General features: G+C 39.2%; 3 protein-coding genes and 1 long non-coding RNA gene across 4 annotated transcripts; 2 read left to right on the forward strand and 2 right to left on the reverse strand.

Annotated features, from left to right (window-relative positions):
• Positions 1 to 452: 452 nt before the first annotated feature.
• LOC122310354 lies at positions 453 to 1,346 on the forward strand. The gene has a single exon (XM_043124248.1). The coding sequence runs from the start codon at positions 453 to 455 to the stop codon at positions 1,344 to 1,346; it is 894 nt and encodes a 297-aa protein (XP_042980182.1).
• Positions 1,347 to 9,222: 7,876 nt separating this feature from the next.
• LOC122310355 lies at positions 9,223 to 12,472 on the reverse strand. The gene is made up of 6 exons (XM_043124250.1): positions 12,224 to 12,472; positions 11,870 to 12,037; positions 11,618 to 11,749; positions 11,160 to 11,464; positions 10,751 to 11,039; positions 9,223 to 9,621 (listed from the first exon to the last, which is right to left on the reverse strand). The coding sequence occupies exons 1-6, from the start codon at positions 12,470 to 12,472 to the stop codon at positions 9,223 to 9,225; spliced, it is 1,542 nt and encodes a 513-aa protein (XP_042980184.1).
• Positions 12,473 to 16,425: 3,953 nt separating this feature from the next.
• LOC122310356 lies at positions 16,426 to 20,400 on the reverse strand. The gene is made up of 2 exons (XM_043124251.1): positions 18,084 to 20,400; positions 16,426 to 17,900 (listed from the first exon to the last, which is right to left on the reverse strand). Exons 1-2 carry the CDS (start codon positions 20,398 to 20,400, stop codon positions 16,426 to 16,428), a joined length of 3,792 nt encoding a protein of 1,263 aa, XP_042980185.1.
• Positions 20,401 to 20,912: 512 nt separating this feature from the next.
• LOC122309484 lies at positions 20,913 to 21,454 on the forward strand. The gene is made up of 2 exons (XR_006242440.1): positions 20,913 to 21,146; positions 21,227 to 21,454. It is a non-coding gene; the product is annotated as an uncharacterized LOC122309484 (long non-coding RNA).
• The last annotated feature ends 778 nt before the right edge of the window (positions 21,455 to 22,232 follow it).

Below are 22,232 nucleotides of genomic sequence, written 5' to 3' on the forward strand. Positions count from 1 at the left end.
TCTTGGAAGCTAAACTGAGTTCAAAACCTTCCCTCATTTGGAAAAGTGTATGGGATGCTAGAAGCCTTGTAGAAGAAGGTTTAAGGTGGAGAGTGGGGGATGGTAGTAAGATAAATGTATGGGGCACAAAATGGCTGTCTTCTCCCTCATCTTTTTCTATACAGTCACCAGTTTCTGTTTTGCAGGCAGATGCAAAAGTTGAAGAACTCATTGACAAGCCAATGGGAGGATGGAATGAGAATAAAATCCGAGCCATCTTTAAGTAAGAGGAAGCTAACCAGATCTTGAGAATTCCACTAAGTAGAGGGATAGCAAAAGATAAAATATATTGGGGACTTACAAAGAAGGGAGTGTTCTCAGTGGGCAGTGCATACTACTTACAGCTGGAAAGAAGGAAGAGGGAAAAGGGTGAAAGCTCATTGAGGGACTATACGGATGAAAGATGGAAGTACATGTGGAATTTAACAGTGTCCAATGCTACAAAGCTATTCTTATGGAAGGCTGGAAACGACCTCCTACCTACCAAAGGAAACCTATTTAAAAGGAAGATAGTGGAAGAAAGGTCATGTCCAATGTGCAATGCAGACAATGAAACTATAATGCATGCGCTTTGGACCTGTCCTGCTGCAAATGACATATGGGCTGAACCAGAAAGTTTTGTTCATAAGTGGAGCAAAAAAGAAGAAGACTTCATGGGGTTATGGGAAAGAATGATGCAGAATTTGAATAAGAACCAATTGGAGGAGGTGGCTATGATACTCAGAAGAGTGTGGTTGCGTAGAAATTCTTTTGTCTTTGAAAAAAAGATGATATGTCCTAAAGGAGCAATAAGGGCAGCAAAGGAAGCTTTATTAGAATACCAGAATGCCCAGGTCCCTCAAACTCTGGAAAAGCAAGTTCAAAGACCTGCAAGAGAGAAGCAGAAATGGGAAAAACTAGTGGGTGGTTTTGTAAAAGTGAACTGGGATGCTGCCTTAGTAACAAAAAAGGAAAAAATGGGAGTTGGCATAGTTATAAGGGATGAAGAGGGAGACCCAATGGTGGCTGTATGTGATCAACAGAGTCATGTGGAAGACCCCATGGTGGCAGAGTGCTTAGTCTTGCGCAAAGCTCTAGAATTATGCATTGATCTAAACATCAGGCAGGCTATATTTGAAGGGGATGCAAAAACTGTTATTATGGCAGTTAATAGGGAAGAAGAGGATATGTCAAGCATTGGTTCTGTGATTGAAGATGTAAAGATTCTTTTTAAACAGAATAGAGAATGGAAACTGCAGTTTACACACAGAGAAAACAATATAGTAGCACACACTTTAGCTAGGAATGCTTTAAGCTTGTTAGAATAGAAAGTTTGGATAGAAGATATGCCAGCCTTCATTGTAAAGGAGCTGGAATCAGACAAGCTGTATAGAAGAGATATTCATTAATGAAATTCTGAGGAATCTTTTCAAAAAAAAAAACAAAAAGACTCAAAATCTAATATATATATATATATATCATGTATGAACTTGCCACTACAAATACAGTCTTTAGCGATATTACGATAATGTATCTGTTGAAAATAAAATAAGTAATAGCAACGGCTAAGCATATTAATAGGAAGTTTATCTTTATTGGATTTCTTTCTGGGTTCTTTATTATTAATTTAGTTGTACTTCAGCTTGTATCGTCAAAATCTTATATATATATTATGTATGAACTTGCCACGACAAATATGGTCTTTAGCGATATTACCATGAACCGAGACAATTTCGAGGACTGATTAATGATGAAAAATCGTTGCAATTAATTTTTGTCAACAAAAAACTGGCTAATACTAAAGTAATTTCATAGTTTGCGGTTTGAAATTAGTATTTAAATTTTTTCTACCAAGAGGAAGTGACTTTGACTACCGCGTATGCATAGTGATCACCAACCAAATTACTTGTTTGACTTAATTATGCAAAGGGGTTATTAAATCTTCCAATGTAATTAATTATATATATATATATATATATATATATATGAGAAATTAACATAAAATTAGAATTTCAAGGTACTGTAATAAATATGACACATCTTATAGAATTAAATAAAAATAAGGTGATACTGTCATGTATACAATTTTCCAATTAATTTTCCTCATTCTACATGTAACTAATGTGAAGGAGATCCTATAGAGCAATGGGAGTCGTCCTTGCCGATCGAGCATTAACATGGAGAAAAATTTTGTTTTGAATGGTCAACTACACGAAAATTAGTTTGTTGAAATTTCTATATGAAATCATTATATTTAATTAATATAAAACCGAAAACAAGCAAGAAAATTAGTCAATTTAGAAATCACGATGGAAGAGAGGGAACAACATTAGGCTGTGATTGCATTCAAAAGTCGGTTACTCTTTTCACATTATTTGTCTACTTCAGGTATTAATTCTTATCAAAAGAATTAAGATATTAATTAATTACGATCAAATGATGTCAATATTATATGCTCGATCGTAAACTAATGTTTATTTGTGAAAACTTTTATTATCAAGTTGATGTATATATTAAATGATATAATTTAATTTAAAAGATAAATTTTAATATTTGAATATTACAAATCAAATGAACTTATGTGAATGATGTAGTTCATATACCGGTTTAAAAATAAAATAACTCATCTAATTATATATATATATTTAAATTATACATATAAATGATGTGTGGTGTAATGAATTTTAATTAAAATTATTCATATATGTATATATATATTATATACACATATAAAATATAAAGAGATGTAAAATTAAAAATGATACCTAATATAAACAATAGGATTATTGCATGCTTGTATATATATATATATACACACACTAGTAGTGGCTACGTGTAAGGCACGTTTTCCTCTATGAATTAACAGAAACTCTACTTTCAATCGGGGTGGAAACTATTAGACTCAGTGAACCAATGGAGCATTTTCACAGACACAAAGAAGGCACATGTGGCACTGCACCAGTCGAAGGCAAAGGAGAGTAGCTGTGCTCCCTCAATGTACAAACAGCAGACACTCTAGAATAATACAGTAGAGAATTAGTTAGCTTTTCTCTCAAGTTCTGTAACAGAAAAATATTCCTTTATTCCTTCACTCACTGTGTATAAATATATACGAAATCTTTAATGAAAATTAAGTTGAATTCCAGAAATTATATTCTGTTTAACATGGTATCAGGAGCCTGTGAGGACTAACGTCCCTTGATACATGGCTACCTCATCTGCCCAGAACTCCTCCTTCTCTCATATCATCACCACCAAACTCAACAATGACAATTACCTTCAATGGAAGGTTCAGATCTCAGCCTACCTTAGAGGTCAAGACCTCTTTGGCTATGTAGATGGGACCCAACTCCAGCCCTCTGAAACATTACCTGAGCCTACCGAAACTGGACCCAAGCCAAATCCAGCCTTCATTAAATGGCGCCGAACAGACCAATTAATGCTAAGCATTCTATTCTCCTCATTGTCCGACTCCATTCTTGGACATGTCCTTTCTTCCACAACAGCCCAAGCGCTGTGGCTATCTCTTGCTTCTATGTTTGCATCACACTCTCAAGCAAAGGAGTTTCAAATTCGGTTTGAACTTACAAACCTCTCCAAAGGAGATCAATCCATTTCTTCATACTTCGGGAAGGTACGCTTACTCGTTGATTCTCTAGCTGCTACTGGAACTTTTCTCCCAGACAAAGAAGTAGTCACTTACTTGCTCAATGGTCTCGGGCCTTCTTATGAGTCTTTTATAACATCTGTTACTACAAGGGTAGACCCCTTTTCCTCTCATGAGTTGTATCAACTTTTGCTTATACATGAAACCCGTATGACCCATCTAACTCGGAGCGTTATCTCCACTATTGAGCCATCTGCACATTTCAGTGCCTCTAGTGGTCGTGGTCGTGGGTCTCCTCGAGGTGGACGTCAAGGTAGAGGCAGGGGAAGAAACTTTAACCCTCCTCGTGGTGGACGATCGCCTCCCTCTCACATTTCTGCCCAACGTTACACATCTCAACGACCCATGTGTCAAGTCTGCAACAAAACAGAACACATTGCTCTTCAATGCTATCACAGGTTTGATCATTCCTATCAAATTGATCCTCCCAGCTCATTCTCGGCCAACTACACTGCACCAGCTTCCCTTTCGGATTCTACTTGGTATCCCGACTCTGCTGCAACCCACCACATTACTAATGACTTGAGTAATCTGAACATTTCATCTGAACAGTTTCAAGGTGATGACACAATCCGTGTAGGTGATGGAACGGGACTGCCTATCCAACACCTCGGTCAATCCAGTCTCTCTTCTGGTTCTTCCTCTTTTACTCTCAAAAACTTGCTTCATGTGCCTTCTATTACTAAAAACTTAGTTTCAGTTCTTCAATTTTGTGTTGATAATTCTTGTTTCTTTGAGTTTCACTCTTCCCATTTTTCTGTGAAGGACAATCAAACTGGGAAAATCCTCCTCACAGGACCCACACGTAACGGGCTCTATATTTTTCCAGAATCACTGTCTTCAGCCTCCCCTCCCTCTACACATACTGGTGAACGTACTACTCTAGCTCAATGGCACCGACGGCTAGGACATCCATCTCTCACACTTGTCTCTCGCATTCTGCACTCCAAGTGTTTACCAAAGTCCTCCACAGAGTCTGCTTTTTATTGTCCAGAGTGTCCTCTTGCAAAACAACATCAACTTCCTTTTTGTAATAGTCGGGCTCGTTATTCTCAGCCCTTAGAGTTAATTTGTGCTGATCTTTGGGGCCCTGCTCCTTGTGCTTCAAGACTTGGATACAAATACTATCTTTCCCTTGTTGATCATTACACTCGCTACACTTGGTTTTTCCCTCTAAGATTGAAATCTGATGTTGTTACTGTTTTCACTACTTTCTTACCCTATGTTGAACGATTATTTAACACTAAACTCCTCACATTACAAACAGATGGTGGAGGTGAATTTAAATCTTTAACTCCATTATGTCAAAAATTGGGAATAAATCATCGTCTCTCATGCCCTCACACGCATCAACAAAATGGTCTCGTTGAAAGAAAACACCGGCACATCGTTGAAACCGGGCTCGCCCTCTTAGCTCATTCCTCTCTTTCTTTTTCATATTGGGCCGATGCCTTTGAATGTGCTGTTCATCTCATTAATTTTCTTCCTTCTCCCGTCATTCAAAATCAAACACCACATTTTCGTGTCTATAAATCAGACCCTGACTACACTTTTTTAAAAGTTTTTGGTTGTCAATGTTGGCCTCACATTAGGCCCTATCTTACCAACAAACTCAATTTTCGTTCTGTTCCTTGTTTATTTTTAGGATACAGTTCTTCACATAAAGGCTATAAATGTTTAGACACCAAAAATAATCGCATGTACATCTCACGCGATGTAACATTTGATGAGGCTTCTTTTCCTTCTTCTAAATCTCAGCCCAATTCTCATTCAATCCCTACACATTCAGCTACAGCCCATCTACCTATCTTTCAACCCTCCATACTTGGTCCTTGTCCAAGCCCATCAGTTCCTACATCAGAAAATCAGCCTTCGCCTACCTCCAGCTCCCCTGTTTTCTCTTCAGCTATCTCACCAAATGGTGCCTCTCCCTCCATCTCAAATTCTTCTGCACCAGTCCTGGCCCCACCTCGGTCTCCCATCATCACCCGTGCCCAAACAAACTCTTCTAGACCTCGGACTTACACGGATGGCACCGTCCCATACACCTCACGGTTTTGTCTCACAATCTCTGCAACTGTTCCAGATGAACCTTCTAGTTACTCTATCGCCTCCAAATTTTCTGAATGGAAGGATGCAATGTCTGAGGAATTTATGGCCCTGCAAAAGAATAAAACATGGACTTTAGTTCCTTTCACTTCAGCAACTAACGTGCTTGGCTGCAGATGGGTTTTTCATACAAAAACCAATGCAGATGGCTCCTTCCAGCGAAGAAAGGCGCGTCTAGTCGCCAAAGGATACCATCAACTCCATGGTCTAGACTATAATGAGACCTTTAGTCCAGTAATAAAACCCTCGACTATACGGTTGATCTTATCTATTGCTGTCACCTATGCATGGCCCTTGCGCCAAATTGATATTCAAAACGCCTTTTTGCATGGAAATTTAACTGATGATGTCTATATGCAGCAACCTCAAGGTTTTATTGATCCTAACAAACCCACACATGTGTGCAAACTGCAGAAAGCTATATACGGTCTCAAGCAAGCCCCAAGGGCATGGTTTGCCCAACTCAGTTCTTGGCTTCTCGGGTATGGATTTCTTGCATCACGGGCAGACCCTTCTCTTTTCATTTTAAATCATGGTGATCTCAAAATGTACTTACTGGTCTATGTTGATGACATAGTCATCACTTCCTCTAAGTCTTCAGCAATTGATCTTTTATTAGAGGATTTAAGTCGTGCCTTTCCAGTAAAAGACTTGGGAAGTTTATCCTACTTCCTTGGCCTAGAGGTTGACTACACATCTGCAGGTGTCTTGGTTACTCAACGAAAATATATCCACTCCTTACTTGTCCGTAGCAAAATGATTCATGCAAAGTCCATCTCTTCTCCCATGGCAGCCTCCTTGAAGCTCTCTAAGTTTGACTCCCCAGACTTTGATGATCCATCACTGTACAGAAGCATTGTTGGTGGCCTACAGTACCTCTCTCTCACTCGACCCGACATCTCCTTTGCCGTCAACAAAATCTGTCAATTCATGCATACTCCGAAAAATTCTCACTGGGTTGCTGTTAAAAGAGTTCTCAGGTATCTCAAAGCTACCATCAACTATGGTATTCTCTTCAAAAAACAGTCCCATCTCACCCTTCAAGCATACTCAGATGCGGATTGGGGGGGCTGTCCAGATGATCGCCGTTCAACAGGAGGCTTCTGTGTTTTTCTGGGTAATCACCTCATCTCTTGGAGTTCTAAAAAGCAGAAAACTGTAGCTCGTTCATCAACAGAGGCTGAGTATAAGTCTCTAGCCTCTTCAGCTGCAGAAGTTATTTGGCTTCAAACTCTTCTTCGGGAATTAACTATACCTCTAGCCAAAGCTCCAATTCTTTGGTGTGATAATATCGGTGCAACTTTTCTCTCCACCAATCCTGTTTATCACTCGAAGACCAAGCATATGGATATAGATTTTCACTTCATTAGAGATCGAGTTGCTGCCCGTACCCTTCAAGTTCAGTTTTGCAGCTCAAAGGATCAAATAGCAGATGTACTTACGAAGCCTCTTGTCTCAGACAAATTCATTCTCTTTAGATCGAGCCTCACTGTGGTTGATACCCCACTGGACTCGAGGGGGCGTATTAGACTCAGTGAACCAATGGAGCATTTTCACAGACACAAAGAAGGCACATGTGGCACTGCACCAGTCGAAGGCAAAGGAGAGTAGCTGTGCTCCCTCAATGTACAAACAGCAGACACTCTAGAATAATACAGTAGAGAATTAGTTAGCTTTTCTCTCAAGTTCTGTAACAGAAAAATATTCCTTCATTCCTTCACTCACTGTGTATAAATATATACGAAATCTTCAATGAAAATTAAGTTGAATTCCAGAAATTATATTCTGTTTAACAGAAACCCCATGTAACCGGCGCTCCTTTTGATGAAAAGTTTTATTTTTTTTACATTTTTCAGCTCATCATTTCGTTCCCTCTCTCTTTGTCTAACAATTTTTTTCTGACCCTCTTCTTCCTTCCTCTACATTTCTCTCTTCTGCACATCGCAAACATTTTAGAGTGCCCTACATTTCTGACCCTCTTCAATCAAAACTTTCTGCAATGGAACAATATGCTAGGGTACTTCATGGCTCAATTTTTGGAAAACCTTTTGAAGAAGAAGGCATTCTAGCCTCATTGCAGAACTTTGGTACTTTTTACATTGCAAAGAAATGGGAGAACATATTCATTGAGGCCCAGTAATATTCATTACTAATATTCCAGCCATTTCAGTCCTTCTTCCTTCTTTCTTCTTCTAGTCTGATGGTCTTCTCGATTTTCTTCCCTAAATATATTTAGGTGCTTTGAATGAAAAAATCTCAGTACAATAATGTTCATTGCTGATATTCCAGCCACCAGTGCAGCAGTTAAACTCGTCAAGAGGGTCATTCCTGAGTGTCCTCGTCTCAGCCAATATCATAAACGAGTTGCCTACACTCTTCTCTGCAACAGACTTCTTTGTGTTCCATGCAACACTCCACCATATTCTTTCTCAACAAAAATCTCTATAACGTCCAAAACCACGTATATACCAAAAACAGAGTCACCTTTACAAAACAAATTATTGTAAAAAAGAAACACAGGTTTCAGGAAACAAAAAATGAAATAATTACCATTAAAATCACCTGGAAAACATAGCGTCTACAGACAAAGAAAGAAGAAGAAAAAAAGAAAGGTCTGGTCTCAGACATAACATGGTGGGTTCTTTGTTTCCGTTTCCTGAGTCTGAAAAAACTCTGGTTTTTTAGACAAGAGAAATGATTTGTGCAGTCGGCGTGTAGTAGTCGTTTTGAAAAAAATAAATTAATATAAAATTTATATAAAAAAAATTATTTTTATAATTTTTTTTATTCATTCTGTACAATTATGAAAAAAAAATATTTTTATATATTTTTTTTATTTATTCTATATAACCGACTGCATGCCGACTGCGTCTACCAAAATTCTTTAGAGAATAGATAGAGAGGAGAGAGAGTGACAGTGATTTAGCTGATATCTTAAATTCTGTCAAAGCCACGTCATCCAATTACACATGGTTTTGCAAGGGTAGTTGTACGTAGAAGAACTGATGAATTAATGATGTGTATGATAATATTGGATAAGAAAAATGGTGAGGCTAGGAACCTTTTTTTTTCTTCTTTTTTGAATGCAAACATGTATATCTTCATTGAATATATCAAAAGAAACAATTAATCGTTACAATACTTCTCCTTAAGAACCGTATTCATCACCTATATAGGGCCTTCTTCTATTCATACCTTTTCCTCTACACTTGTTAGAGCTAACTTTGTAAGTATATAAGCTACATTATAAGCTTCCCTAAAAACAAACTTAACACTCCAATCTATTTTATCAACAAGTATCTTTTTTGTGTCTTCTATCAAAACTCCATAGTTTGTTAGTACTACCTCATCACCATTCACTGCCAACACCACAACTTGCGAGTCACCCTCCAGCATAACCTTTCCAAAATTTAGTTCCAAATACAATATTACAGCTCTTTTGAGGCCATAGCCTCTATCATGCAAGCCACATTTTGATTTTCCACAACAAAGCATAAGCAGGCCATAATTTCCCCTTGATCATCCCTTCCAACAACCCCAATCCCTATTGTCTTCATTTTTTCATCTATTGTGGTGTCCCAGTTTACTTTGATTTCCTCCCTTAAAGGCTTCTCCCATCTTGCAGACTCCCTTCTAAGCTTACTGCAGTATACCCCCTCCTGGAAGCATCTAAGATTTGCTTCCTTATATTCGACCTCCGCTTGCTTAGTAGCTCTTATTACTTGTTTTGCCTCATCAAATCCGTTTTCAAAAATCCAAGAGTTCCACCTCATCCAAATCCTTCTCAAAATGTAGGCTACTACTTCCACTTCATCCCTTCCCAACTTCTATTGCATATCATCCCATAGTTCAGCAAAATCACTCACATTATTACTCCATTTTTTAACTGGGCTACCCTCTTCTGCCCACATATCCGCAGCAGCAGGGCACCTCCACAGAGCATGAATAACTGTTTCAGCTTCATTCTCACAAATGGGGCACATCTTTGAATCAATGATCTGTTTTTTGAACAGATTTGCCTTGGTTGGTAATATTTCATGTGCAGCTTTCCATAAAAAGAACTTAACAACACCCTGCACCTTCATATCCCACACCTACCTCCATATATCAACAGATTTATTTCTACTCGAGGCTTCCCCTTCCACCCTCTTCACCCTTTCTTTACCAAGATAATAGGCAGATTTTACTGAGAATCTACCATTTTTAGCCGGACCCTAGACCATTTTATCCTCCACCCCCCACTTGCTTAAAGGCATATTACAAATCATATCAGCTTCCACCTTATCAAAAATATGATAGATCAAAGACCTATCCCAGGAGACAGTATCAGCCTCAATAAGTTGATCTACACAAGCTTCACTATGCAGAATCTTCACAGGGGATTGGACCATAAATGAGCTAGGAGAAGGTAACCACCTATCTTGCTATATTTTTATCTTCTTACCATCCCCTACCCTTCAAAAAATACCTTCTTTTAGAAGGTCTATGGCCGACCATAAACTCCTCCAAACATAAGAAGGAGCATACCTCAGTTTTACTTCAGTTAATGGTAGCCCTCGAAAATACTTCTCTCTCATTATCTGCGCCACCAATAGAGAAGAGAATTAAACATTCTCCAACATTACTTTGCTAGCATTGCCACATTGAAGATTTCAATATCCCTAAACCCCAAGCCCCCATCTCTTTTTGAACCCCCCATTTTCTTCCAAATTCTCCATTGCACTTTGTTCCCCTCCTGTTGGTGCCGCCACCAAAATTTGGCCATAAGGGAAGACATCTCTTGGCAAATTCTTCTTGGTAGCTTAAAAACACTCATAGTGAAGGTAGGGATGGCTTGGACCACAGCTTTCAAAAGAACTTTTTTCCTTACTTGTGTGAGAAAGAGATTCTTCCAATTATGTAACTTGGACCAAACTCTTTCCTTAATAATTTTGAAAGAATTATACTTTGACCTACCAACCATAGCAGGTAGGCCAAGATATTTCTCATAGGATCCACAGACAGGTACTCCACTGCTTTTTGTACATCTTGTCTCACAGATTCTGCAGTGTTGGAGCTAAAAATGATGGTTGTCTTCTGCAAATTAAGTTGCTGCCCTGAAGCCTTTCCATTCGTTTCTAGCAATCCATGAATTTTGTGCCACTCAGCCATTCTTGCTCTCTCAAAAATAACACAGTCATCTGCAAACAGCAAATGACTTCCCCTTGTTCCACCTTTTGCAATAGCAACCCCTTGGATCTCACATCTGGTTTCAACCTCATTAATCAAATTACTAAGTCACTCAACACAAAGAATGAATAGATAAAGGGAAATTGGATCCCCTTGTCTAATACCTCGTGTAGGTTTTATCACCCTACCAGGCTACCCATTTACCAAAACCGAATAGGTGACAGAAGAAACACACTGCATAACCAGCCCAATCCACCTTTCCCCAAAACCCATCTTCCTCATGATATTCTCCACAAAACTCCACTCAAGCCTGTCATATGTTTTTGCCATGTCTAACTTTAAGGCCATACTTCCCACCTTCCTCTTTTGCCTTGTCTTCATTGTGTGCAAAGCTTTATATGCAATCATCATGTTATCAGTTGTCAATCTCCTCAGGATGAAAGCACTTTGACTGTTGGAAATCAGTAAAGGAAGCACTTTCTTAAGTCTATTTTCCAATACCTTTGAAATCAACTTATATATGACATTACATAGACTGATTGGCCGAAATTCACTAGCAAATGATGGGTTCTCAACCTTCGGAATCAACACTATGTATGTTTAGTTTATCCCACTCCCCAAACCTTTTTCACCATTCAAAAAACACAGGACAACCTTGCACACCTCTTCCCTTACTGTACCCCAATATGCTTGATAGAAACAAGCCCCATATCCATTAGGCCCTGGGGATTTCAGTGGTGCCATTTGCTTTAAAGCAATCATAACTTCTTCCTCAACATAAGGTCTCTACAGATCTTCATTCATAACAGGTGTAACCCTCAGCCTAATGCCTCTCAAACATTCATCAATGGCCTCCATGGTGGGATTAGTAGAGGCAAACATTTTCTGAAAATACAATAAAAATACCCTCTCCATCTCACCTTGCTCAATCACCACTCTAGCATTATCATCCTTGATTTCCTTCACCCGATTCTTAATTCTCCTCTGATTAGCACATGAATGGAAAAACTTTGTATTCTGGTCCCCATTTTTATACCAATTCTGCTTAGCCCTGTGCTTCCATTTTATATCTTCCTGTGCTAATAGTAAACCCAAATCCCTTTGCAGAGATTTAATGATCATCGCATTGTGAGGGCCATCATCCTCTTGTTCCTCCTTTAATCTTTCTGTTTTTTCTTTTATTAGTTTCTCAGCATTTTGCCTCCTCTGAAAACTCCTATGGAGTAACTCTCTCTAACACCTTGAGAGTTTCTGTTGCACCTGTCCCATTAGATTTTGCACACTAACTCTTCTTTTCCATACATCTTCAATAACAGCCCCTACTTCTTCCTCAAGAGTCCACTTTGCCTCAAATCTAAATATTCTTCTCCTCCTCATGTTCAGGGCACCACCCTTATACATACTCAACAAAAGTGCTTTATGATCAGACTGCCTTACTGTCAACACCTCCACCTCTCTATTTTTGAACAACTCTACCCACCTACAATTAGCCACTGCCCTGTCAATCATTTCGTTCATAAAAGTTTGGTCTTCGTGTCTGTTACTCCATGTAAACTTACACCCCTTCCACCTGAGATCAAATAGACAATTTTCTTCCAATGCATGCCTGAATTCTCTCATCTGGATTTCGGGTCTAGGCCCACCCCCCACCTTTTCATCTTGGCAACACACTTCATTGAAATCTCCAATTGTACACCATGGTACCTGATTAGATGTCTTTATTAGTGACAACAATTTCCACGTATCCCTTCTCCTATTTGCCTTTGGATGACCATACAGCCCAGTTAGCAACCACCTCCTTACCAACATAGGCGCTAATGTGATGTTGTGAATAGTTTACTATATCCACCTCCCCTTCATCCTTCCATAAAAGTACCAATCCCCCTCTCCTCCTCATTGACTCAACAACACAGCACCCATCCCATGCCATCCTCCTTTTGATACCTTCAAAATTCTTAGCCGACATTTTAGTCTCAATAAGAAAGACTATATCGGGTCCCTTTTCTTTCACTAAAAGGTGAAAATCCTGAACTGTCCGGCGGTTCCCAAGCCCCCAATAGTTCCAACTTAATATTTTCATAACTCTTAGCGGGGCTGACTATCAGCCTCCGCCAATATCATAGAATCAGTTATTGTATTTTCAACTTCCCATTTCCTTCCTTTTTTTTTTCCACCCCCATCCTCCCCAATTCAGAATCAACATTGGCTATACTATGTTTACTACCAGAACCCAAAAGCCCAGTTAGAGGGTTACCTGCAGTTCTTGCCCTCCTCTTCCATCTTCCCTTAGCAATCTTTACACCAGTCTCTTCCACTGCTAGATCTCGATCAAGAACCTCCTCTCTCCATGCAACAATCACTTCTTGGGACTCAATCAAGCTATCAAGTTGCTACATCTTGGGACTCTTCTCACCCTGATCTCGAGTGACTTCATCTTTTCCTCCTATCCCTCTCTCTCCCAGAGTAGGCATTTTTTCAAACACCTCATTAGCAGTTTCCTCCTCTACCCTCACCATATTATTTTCTTCATAGTGCTCCCTCCCTAATTTGATATCTTCACTACCCCAACCTACCTTCCCCTTTAGTCCTCCCCCCTCCTGATCTAAGATATCAATAATGGCAAAATCACCTTGTCTTTTCCCACCCTCCTCACTCACCCCACCATCGCCCTCCTCTGTTGCAGCCTGTTGCTGCTCATTTTGTACATCTTCCATTCTACACCGAGGCTTGTAGGTTGCTCGAAGCCACGTGCCAAATTGAACACCAATCCCCTTTCCCCTAACATCACGATCCTCCATCCCCAAACATCCATCCTCCCAGTGACTAATGACATCGCATTTGAAGCAAAGGTTAGGGAGCTGTTCATACTTCAAAGATATCCAAATTATTTTCCCGAACAAGCTTGTTGTTCGACCCCTTGCCAGTCTTCTCTTCAGGTCTATTTCAATTTTAGCTCTAAAAAACTGACCCCATCCAATTCCATTTGCACTTACCTCCACTTCTCGGACTTTGCCAATCAAGGCACCAATCCATTGCCCAACTTCAAAATTCATGCACGCCAGTGCCAGATTATATATTTGCACCCAAAATTCTTCCCTATCAAATTGCATCAGTAGAGGGGATACGAATCCATCAAAGGATTTAAGTACTAGCAGATGATTGTCAAACAACTAGGGCTTGCCTTCTAGAACTCTATCTTTGTCCCTCTGATTTCCAAAGGTAATCACAAATAAATTCGCACTAATCACATGGAAATCAAAAGAACCCCCCATTCGCTAGATCTTCCTCATTGTAGCCTGGATTACATCCTTATTTATCTTTCTCTCCAATAGTAATTTCCCTACCAGATTTCTACTTCCTTCCTCCAATATTTTCCCTATGATGTCCGTATCCATGCTAATAACCTCATTTTCCTCTTCGGTCAACTTCAACTTATCCCATTGCTTCTTCAAGTCCTTCATCACTCACTCCCACCCTTTTTCTATAAAAACAAACGTAAGGGCCAAACCTCTTCCTTACTCACATAGTAAACTGAGACTCAGGCTCCACCTAGGTCGTTATCGCCTTTTTCGCCTTCACGGGGAAGACGACAAGAGAGAGAACGGTTAGAGGAGAATTTTGTATCTTTTCGTGAGGCTAGGAATTGGATGTGTGTAGAGACGTTGGTCCTCATACTTTGGTGGGTTTTTTATTTTTTATTTTTTTTGTATTATATATATATAGAAGAGTAATTACAAGGTTGGGTATCAAGTTTGGTATGTATATATATATATCTTATATATATATATATAGATACACATCGTAAGCCAGTCATCACCAAGGTAGGGTGGACTTTTTATAAATATTTTTTTAATAAAAAAATTAATTTTTTAATTTAGATTATTTATAAAATGTACAATTGGTGAAGAATTTTGTGGCCCAAGTTCTTGATACGGTTAATTTGATGCGGTTGAATAAACTTTTTTGGGTAGGTATAAGGAGCCACAACGCTTTGGATTTGTGAAGTATCGTTATGCTGAAGTTGCTGTAGATGCAAAACAACAACTGAACCATACAATTATTGGTGGGCGCGAAATAAGAATTGTGTTTGCCGAGGAGAACAGAAAAAAACCTCAAGAAATGTGTGTAACTTCCCGTGTAAGGTATAACAACATTTCAGTTATTTTCAATTTTCTAGTAAGACCTTTTTGGTCTCTAGAATATTCTTTGAAATTGGAATAAATTGTTTATCTTATTAAGCGCTTGCTCACTCTGTTTTTAGCCTTCACTTCTGCAATCAATTTATTTTGTGAAGTTAGAAAAGTATTATTTGTAGTTCTTTTGTGACTGTTTGCTCCTTTAAATTCCTGTTAAATTATCTAAGCCTATTTTTACTCCTTTCAGCTTACTCAAGGTCTCCTACACCAGCTAGGCATGACTCAAGGTTTGGATTTTATCTCTTAGAAGAATTTCCATTAAAAATTGGGGATCGTTTGTTGTTGTTTTTGTCATTCTTAATACTTCTCTGCTATATGTTACTTGTTAAAAAAAACTTCACTGCTATATGCACTTAAAGGAATTCAGTGCCACATGCTTGGAGTACTATTATGGTTCTTTTAATCTTTTTGGTGCTATGGGGTATGAACAACTATTTTGTTATAACCCTCTGCATATTCTGTTTGCTAGTTTCATTGATTGTAGTCAGGCAAAAGTTTTGAGTCAATGAACTGAGAATTTCCTATTCAGGAGTGGCCCTAAGCTGTGATTTTGGTCAAACTGTGTTGTTGCATAAATGGAATGATTGTGTATGAATTCATTTACACTTTGAACTTTTAAGGGGAGATAGATGAATGGGTTTTTAGCATAAAAGCTTTCATCTTTTAGCAATGCTACTCAAAATTTCTTTAAAAGCGTAATTTGCAATCATGATGATGGAGCTAGCAAAAGTTTTCTTTTTCCATATACCTTACATAAATTAGATAAAAACAAATAAATTTAATTATATATGTATAATATAAAAACTCAAACCATTAGAAATGATGAATTTTAATCATTTAAACATTAATTAAAAATATAAAAAAAAAAATCCGATGAAATCTTATATTAATGTTATCTGTGCTTGAGAAAGCTGTTTCCATGCTGATATGCATGTGTATGATGACTAGCAAGGGTGGAACCAGAAAATCTGGTTTCGGGGGGCCAAGTTACAAAAAAATAATTTAGGAGGGCTAAATACTAATTTTCATATAGTCTACTTCACAAAAACACCTTTAAAATTATAATTTTCCTCAAATTTTGAAAATTTTGGGGCCGCGGGGGGGCGGGGGGGAGGGGGGGGGGGGGGGGGGGAGGGCGGGCTGCTTTGGCCTTAGTAGTTCCGCCCCTAATGACTAGGCACGTTTGCCTTCCATATTCATAGGCAACATGGCTCAATACCTTCAGTTATGACTTTTTTTTTTTTTGAAAGGAAGAAACTGTTATCATTAAGGAAATAAGTTTTGAATACATGGGGGATAGTCCCCCAGCAAAATACATTCTCTTGGATGAGACAGGGCGTGCTTGGCCAGGCCATTAGCAACGCCATTGACTCTCCTTGGTACATGCCTAATAGACCAGCTTCTGAAGTTGGAGAGGATAAGCCTTATGTCTCTAATCATTAGGCCAACTGAAGACCAACTTTCTTCTGCCTGCTGCACAGCCCCTACTACTCCCATCGAATCACCTTCCAACACAATGTGAGTTAGCCCCAGGTCAGCACAGAGAGATGTTGCTCGGAGAGCAGCCACTGCCTCACCGAGAATAGGATCCGGGTGCATGTCTTTGCATGCCCACAGAGTAGCTATCATCAGACCTTTGGAGTCTCTAATGACTACCCCAATCCCCACCCTTGAGTTGATCTTATCAATAGCAGCATCCCAGTTTGCTTTGAGCATTCCTAGAGGGGGAGGTGTCCACGACTGTGGACTCAGTACCTGCCTTGGTTGCTTGACATCACCTTGCTCAGCTCCTGATTTAATAATAGACAGTTCTGCTTGGATCCTTTTAGAGAGGTTTGCAGGTGAAGAGAACAAATCCTCAAACACTAGGCTGTTTCTTCGATTCCACAGGAGCTTGACTGTAACAGCCACCTCACTCAAAACTTCTGGGGGAAGTTTCTCAAGCATGGATTCCAAAAGCTCTTTGAAGGTCTCAGCAGTGCTACTCATCTTCTGTAACTGTCTCGAGCCCAAATACCACACATCCTGAGCTGACTTACATGACCAAAGAGCATGGGAAACTGTTTCCTCCTCAGTAAGGCAAATGGGGCATAAGGGAGATGTCACCACCTTCCTCTTTAGCAGGTTGAGATTAGTAGGAAGAGATTCCTTAGCTGCTCTCCATAGGAGAGATTTGGTGCCATTAGGAACCCCGATGCTCCACAGCCTGTCCCATACCTTAGAAACCGTGTTGCTATTGGAAGGTTGCCCCTTAACATACTCTCTCATAGAGCTCTGCAGGTGGTAGGCACTTTTTACAGAGAACTTACCATTACTTGAGCACCTCCAAGATAGGACATCTTGGCTCCTGCAGGGGCTTATAGGCATTTTACAGATAAGGTTTGCCTCCTCTTCTGAAAAAATTGAGTGGATTAGGCCAAGGTTCCACTGCATAGTCTGAGGGTTGATTAGTTGGTCAACCGAAGCCTCCTTATTTAGTATACTCACAGGGGATTGTATCATATAGGAGGATGGCCTTGGCACCCACTTGTCAGACCAAATCCTAATATGTTTACCGTTGCCTACTCTCCACAGTAGACCTTCTTCGAGGACATGTCTGGCTGCAAGGAGGCTTTTCCATACATAGGAATCTGAAGCTCTCTTCCTGACTGAGAGGAAACTCGAGGTAGGATAATACTTAGCTTTAAGGACCTGTGCAGCAAGGGAGGTTTGAGCTTGTAGGAGCCTCCACCCTTGCTTTGCTAGCAAGGCCAAATTGAATTGCTCAAAGTCCCTAAAGCCCAGTCCTCCCTTGCTCTTCTATTTTCCCATGTCCTTCCAGCTGATCCAGTGAATCTTGGATCTGTTTTCCTTTTGGCCCCACCAGAAAGACTGTAAGAGCTGGTTAAGTCTTCTCAAAATAGCTTTTGGCAGGAGAAATATACCCATGCTATACGTTGGGATGGCCTGTAAAACTGACTTCAGTAGTATTTCCTTGCCACCTTTAGATAGCATGTTTACCTTCCAGTTTGACATCTTCCTTTTCACTTGATCAAGTATGGAGCTGAAGGCTTTTTGCTTATTTCTACCAACATAAGATGGTAGACCCAAGTACTTGTCGAAAGCTCCAGTTGCTTTGATGCCTGCTAGCTCTAAAATGGAGAATTGAGTGTCTGGTTTGGTGTTGCTACTGAAATAGATGGAGGATTTCTCAAAATTGAGGCGCTGTCCAGAAGCCAGCTCAAAAGAAGAAAGAGTATGTTGTAGTCTAGTCCATTCCTCAGGGTTAGATTTACAAAACACTAGGCTGTCATCTGCAAAAAACAAGTGAGTAGCTCTCATGGCTCCTCGTGCCACTGGTATCCCAGATATTGCCCCTTGTGATTCTGCCTGGTTCAGGCAGTGAGTTAGCATTTCTGAGCAAATAATGAATAGATAGGGAGAGAGAGGATCCCCCTGCCGAATTCCCCTAGTTGGTTGGAAGGTTGGCTGTGGGATGCCATTCACCAAGATCGAGTAGCTCACTGTAGATACACATTCCATCACCAGTTCCACCCAGCTACTGTCAAAGCCCATCTTCAATAATGCTGATTGTAGGAAACTCCATTCTACTCTATCGTATGCCTTACTCATGTCAAGCTTGAGTGCCATGTAACCATTTTGTCTGCCTTTGAGCCTGTTCATCATTGAGTGCAAGAGTTCATAAGCCACCACAATATTATCCGAGATTAATCTTCCTGCCACAAAAGCACTCTGGTTTGGAGATATGACATTTGGCAAAATGACTTTTAATCTGTTTGCTAACACTTTGGCAATGATCTTATAGAAGACATTGCAAAGGCTTATAGGCCTGTAGTCTGTGACAGATTTAGGGACTTTCTTCTTTGGTATTAAGGATATAAAGGTGCTGTTAATATCCTTGAAACCCTTTCCTGTGTTCAGTAATTCCAGGACTGCCTCAGAGACTTCTTTTCCAACTACTGGCCAGTGTTGATGATAGAATAGGGCTGGAAAGCCATCTGGCCCAGGAGATCCCATCGGGTTCATGTCAAGAATAGCTCTTTGGATTTCCTCTGTGGAATATGGACTGGTTAAAGTCCTATTCATTTCCCTAGTGACACGGGCCTGGAAGGAATGAAGCAAAGCATCACTTCCTTGAGGATCAGAAGTAGAAAAAAGGTTTCTATAAAAGTCTTGAAAAGCCAGACCTATTTCCTTCTGGTTATTAACAGTAACTCCATTCTCATTAGCAACTTGCTTGATAGTGTTGACCAATCTCCTGTGAGAAGCACACTGATGAAAAAATTTAGTGTTCCTATCCCCTTCTCGAAGCCGTCTTTGTTTTGCCCTTTGTCTCCATTTCAACTCTTCACTCTCTAACAGTTTGTCAATCTCTGCTTGAGCTTGCTGAATCTGTTCATTGTTCTGTCCTATGTTAGCTTCCTGCAGTCTTCTGAGATACTCTCTTTTGCCTGTGAGTACTTTCTTATGATCTTGAATTACTTTCCTGCCCCAAGCCTTAAGCTTCTCTCTACAGTTTATAAGCCCTTCTCGAGAAGCTTTTAGCTTAGGATTGAGATGACAACTTTGAAGCCAGGCTTGTTTAACTAAGAGTCCACATTCCTCCTTCTTACCCCATGCTGCTTCATACCTGAAAATTCGAGGTCTAGGAATTTTAGCAACAGTAGAGCTTGAGCAGGCAACAAAAATGGGATTATGGTCTAAGCACTGAGCTGGTAGGATTAACACTGAATTAATGAGCTTGAGATCCCTCCAACCCTTATTGACAAAGGCTCTATCCAGTCTGGCTTTAGTAAAGTCTAACCCTTCTCTTCTATTACTCCAGGTAAAGCAGTCCCCATTGTATCCCAGGTCTTGCATACCACAGTCATTAACCACTGATCTGAATGCCTCCATTTGGTGAAATGGTCTGGCATGAGAGCCAAATTGTTCCTCTTGAAGGAGAATTTCATTGAAATCTCCCAAACACAGCCATGGGCATTGGATATTAGAGTGTATAAGTCTAATAAGATTCCAGCTCTCTTTTCTTTTTGCAGCTACTGGATGTCCATAGAAGCCGGTTAAAAGAATACTCCTCTCCAAATTCTCAGGAAATACAGTTAAGGAAATATGATGGTTTGAGTACGAATTCAGTTCTGCCTCCACCTCCTTCTTCCACAAAAAAGCTATGCCACCACTCCTGCCAACACAGTCCACTATGAAACTGTGATCAAAATTCAGTTTGTTTCTGATCCCCTCCATCCTTGTTCTATTACATTTGGATACAGTATTCTTATCATTTAGGATACTCATTTTGTTATATGGTTTCTCTACAGCAGGTCCAAGTTGGTGGTTTCCCCCGATGTACAAAATAGACAGAAAACTGGGTAAAGGAGGATTTGGATAAGTCTATGTTGGTCAACGTGTTGGTGCTACCGGTTCGAACGAAAGACCTGGCCTGGAGCTGTTGAGTTATCACATATTTGTTATATGATGTATGTGCTCACTTAGTAATTATGTTGGATAATAATTTCTGTATTAACCTGTATGAATGATCATTCTAAATTTTCAGGTAGCTTTAAAATTTGAGCATAGGAGTAGTAAAGGATGTAATTATGGACTGCCGTATGAGTGGCAAGTTTTGCAAGTGAGGCCCCTATCAGTGCCTGTATTCTATTTTTTTGGTGCAATGCTTTCTCACTTTGAACTTCTTACTATATGTATGGTTTCAGCTGACACTTTTAATTATTACTGTGCAGTGCACTTGGTGGCAGTCATGGTATTCCACGAGTTCAGAAACCTTCTTGTCATAAAAACAATTTTTTCTTGTTTTCATCTAGAACTTTCTTTTCTCCGACTGTGTTCTACTTCTGCCATTTTACATTGTCCTTGGCTCTTTGTTTACACTTCTAGACAGGGAAAAAGTAAGAAATGAACATACTCATGATGACCTATCTGTTCTTCAAACAATTTCAAATGCATGTGTTGGATAGACTTCCAGATTTAAGGTATGAAAACAGGGCATATCATTGTTACAACTTGCTCTGAACCTATTAGCGTCACTCATGGAACTTCCATTTTTCTGTAGACAAAATGGACTTGCCCATGAAGTGTTGCAATGACACATATGTAGAATGGGAGATTGGTTTGCAGCGGATGCTTTTGTTTTTGTTCATTCTTAGCTCTTTGATTGTGTTTCCATTTTATTTTCTTTTTTCCTTTTTATTAGGAATAGATATTCTTTTGATCATACGAGGAACAAAATAGCATGTAGTCGTAGAGATGTGAATTTTATTACATGGATGAATTTTTGGTTGGCTTGTTTCCTCTCCTAAGACCCATGGATTGTATAGAAAACTTACTAAACTGATAAAATCAAAGAGTAAAGAATGTACTTGTGATTGCTAGAAAGTCTGTGGATTGGGGTTATTTTTTCTAATAAATAAAAAAATAATAATTAAAATGAAAAGAATACGAAGATGGGCAGACTAGCTAGCTTTTGAAGATTTTGAAGGATGTGAAAGAAGATTTGTTGAAACGATAAATAGTGATTTTGAAAGCTAGATGCCAATGGAGGTCGCTTTTACCCTTAAAATGAAAAATAAAAATGAAAATATCGACACTGATAAGAAGATTTTGACATGGAAAAGACAATAAGGGTCTCATTATTTATTTTCTGGTGACTACAAATTATCATACATCACTAACCTATTTGCTAAATTAATTTTTTTTTAAAAGTTTCTATGTATTAAATCATTCATTAATCAATTTTTTATTTATTTGAAAAGTGGATATTATTTTTGTTTAAACCCTGTTTGACAAAAATATATTAAGCATGCATCCAGTTGGTTATATATGTGATGTGACTTTTAAATTATGGATGATTGATTAATGGTAGGATCATACATGCAATAGATAGGGACAGATGTGAAACTAAATTACGACTTTGATCTAGTCTGCAAGAGTACTCATAAGAAAATTTAGTTGTACGTATTGTATTGTCAAAATCTTTTATATATATATATACTAGTAGAATTAAAACGTCCAAGGGACGTTTGCGTAGTGGAGGCAGATTATAAATGTAAAACTTTTCC

Source organism: Carya illinoinensis, chromosome 5 (assembly GCF_018687715.1).
Source record: "Carya illinoinensis cultivar Pawnee chromosome 5, C.illinoinensisPawnee_v1, whole genome shotgun sequence".
Taxonomy (NCBI): Eukaryota; Viridiplantae; Streptophyta; class Magnoliopsida; order Fagales; family Juglandaceae; genus Carya; species Carya illinoinensis.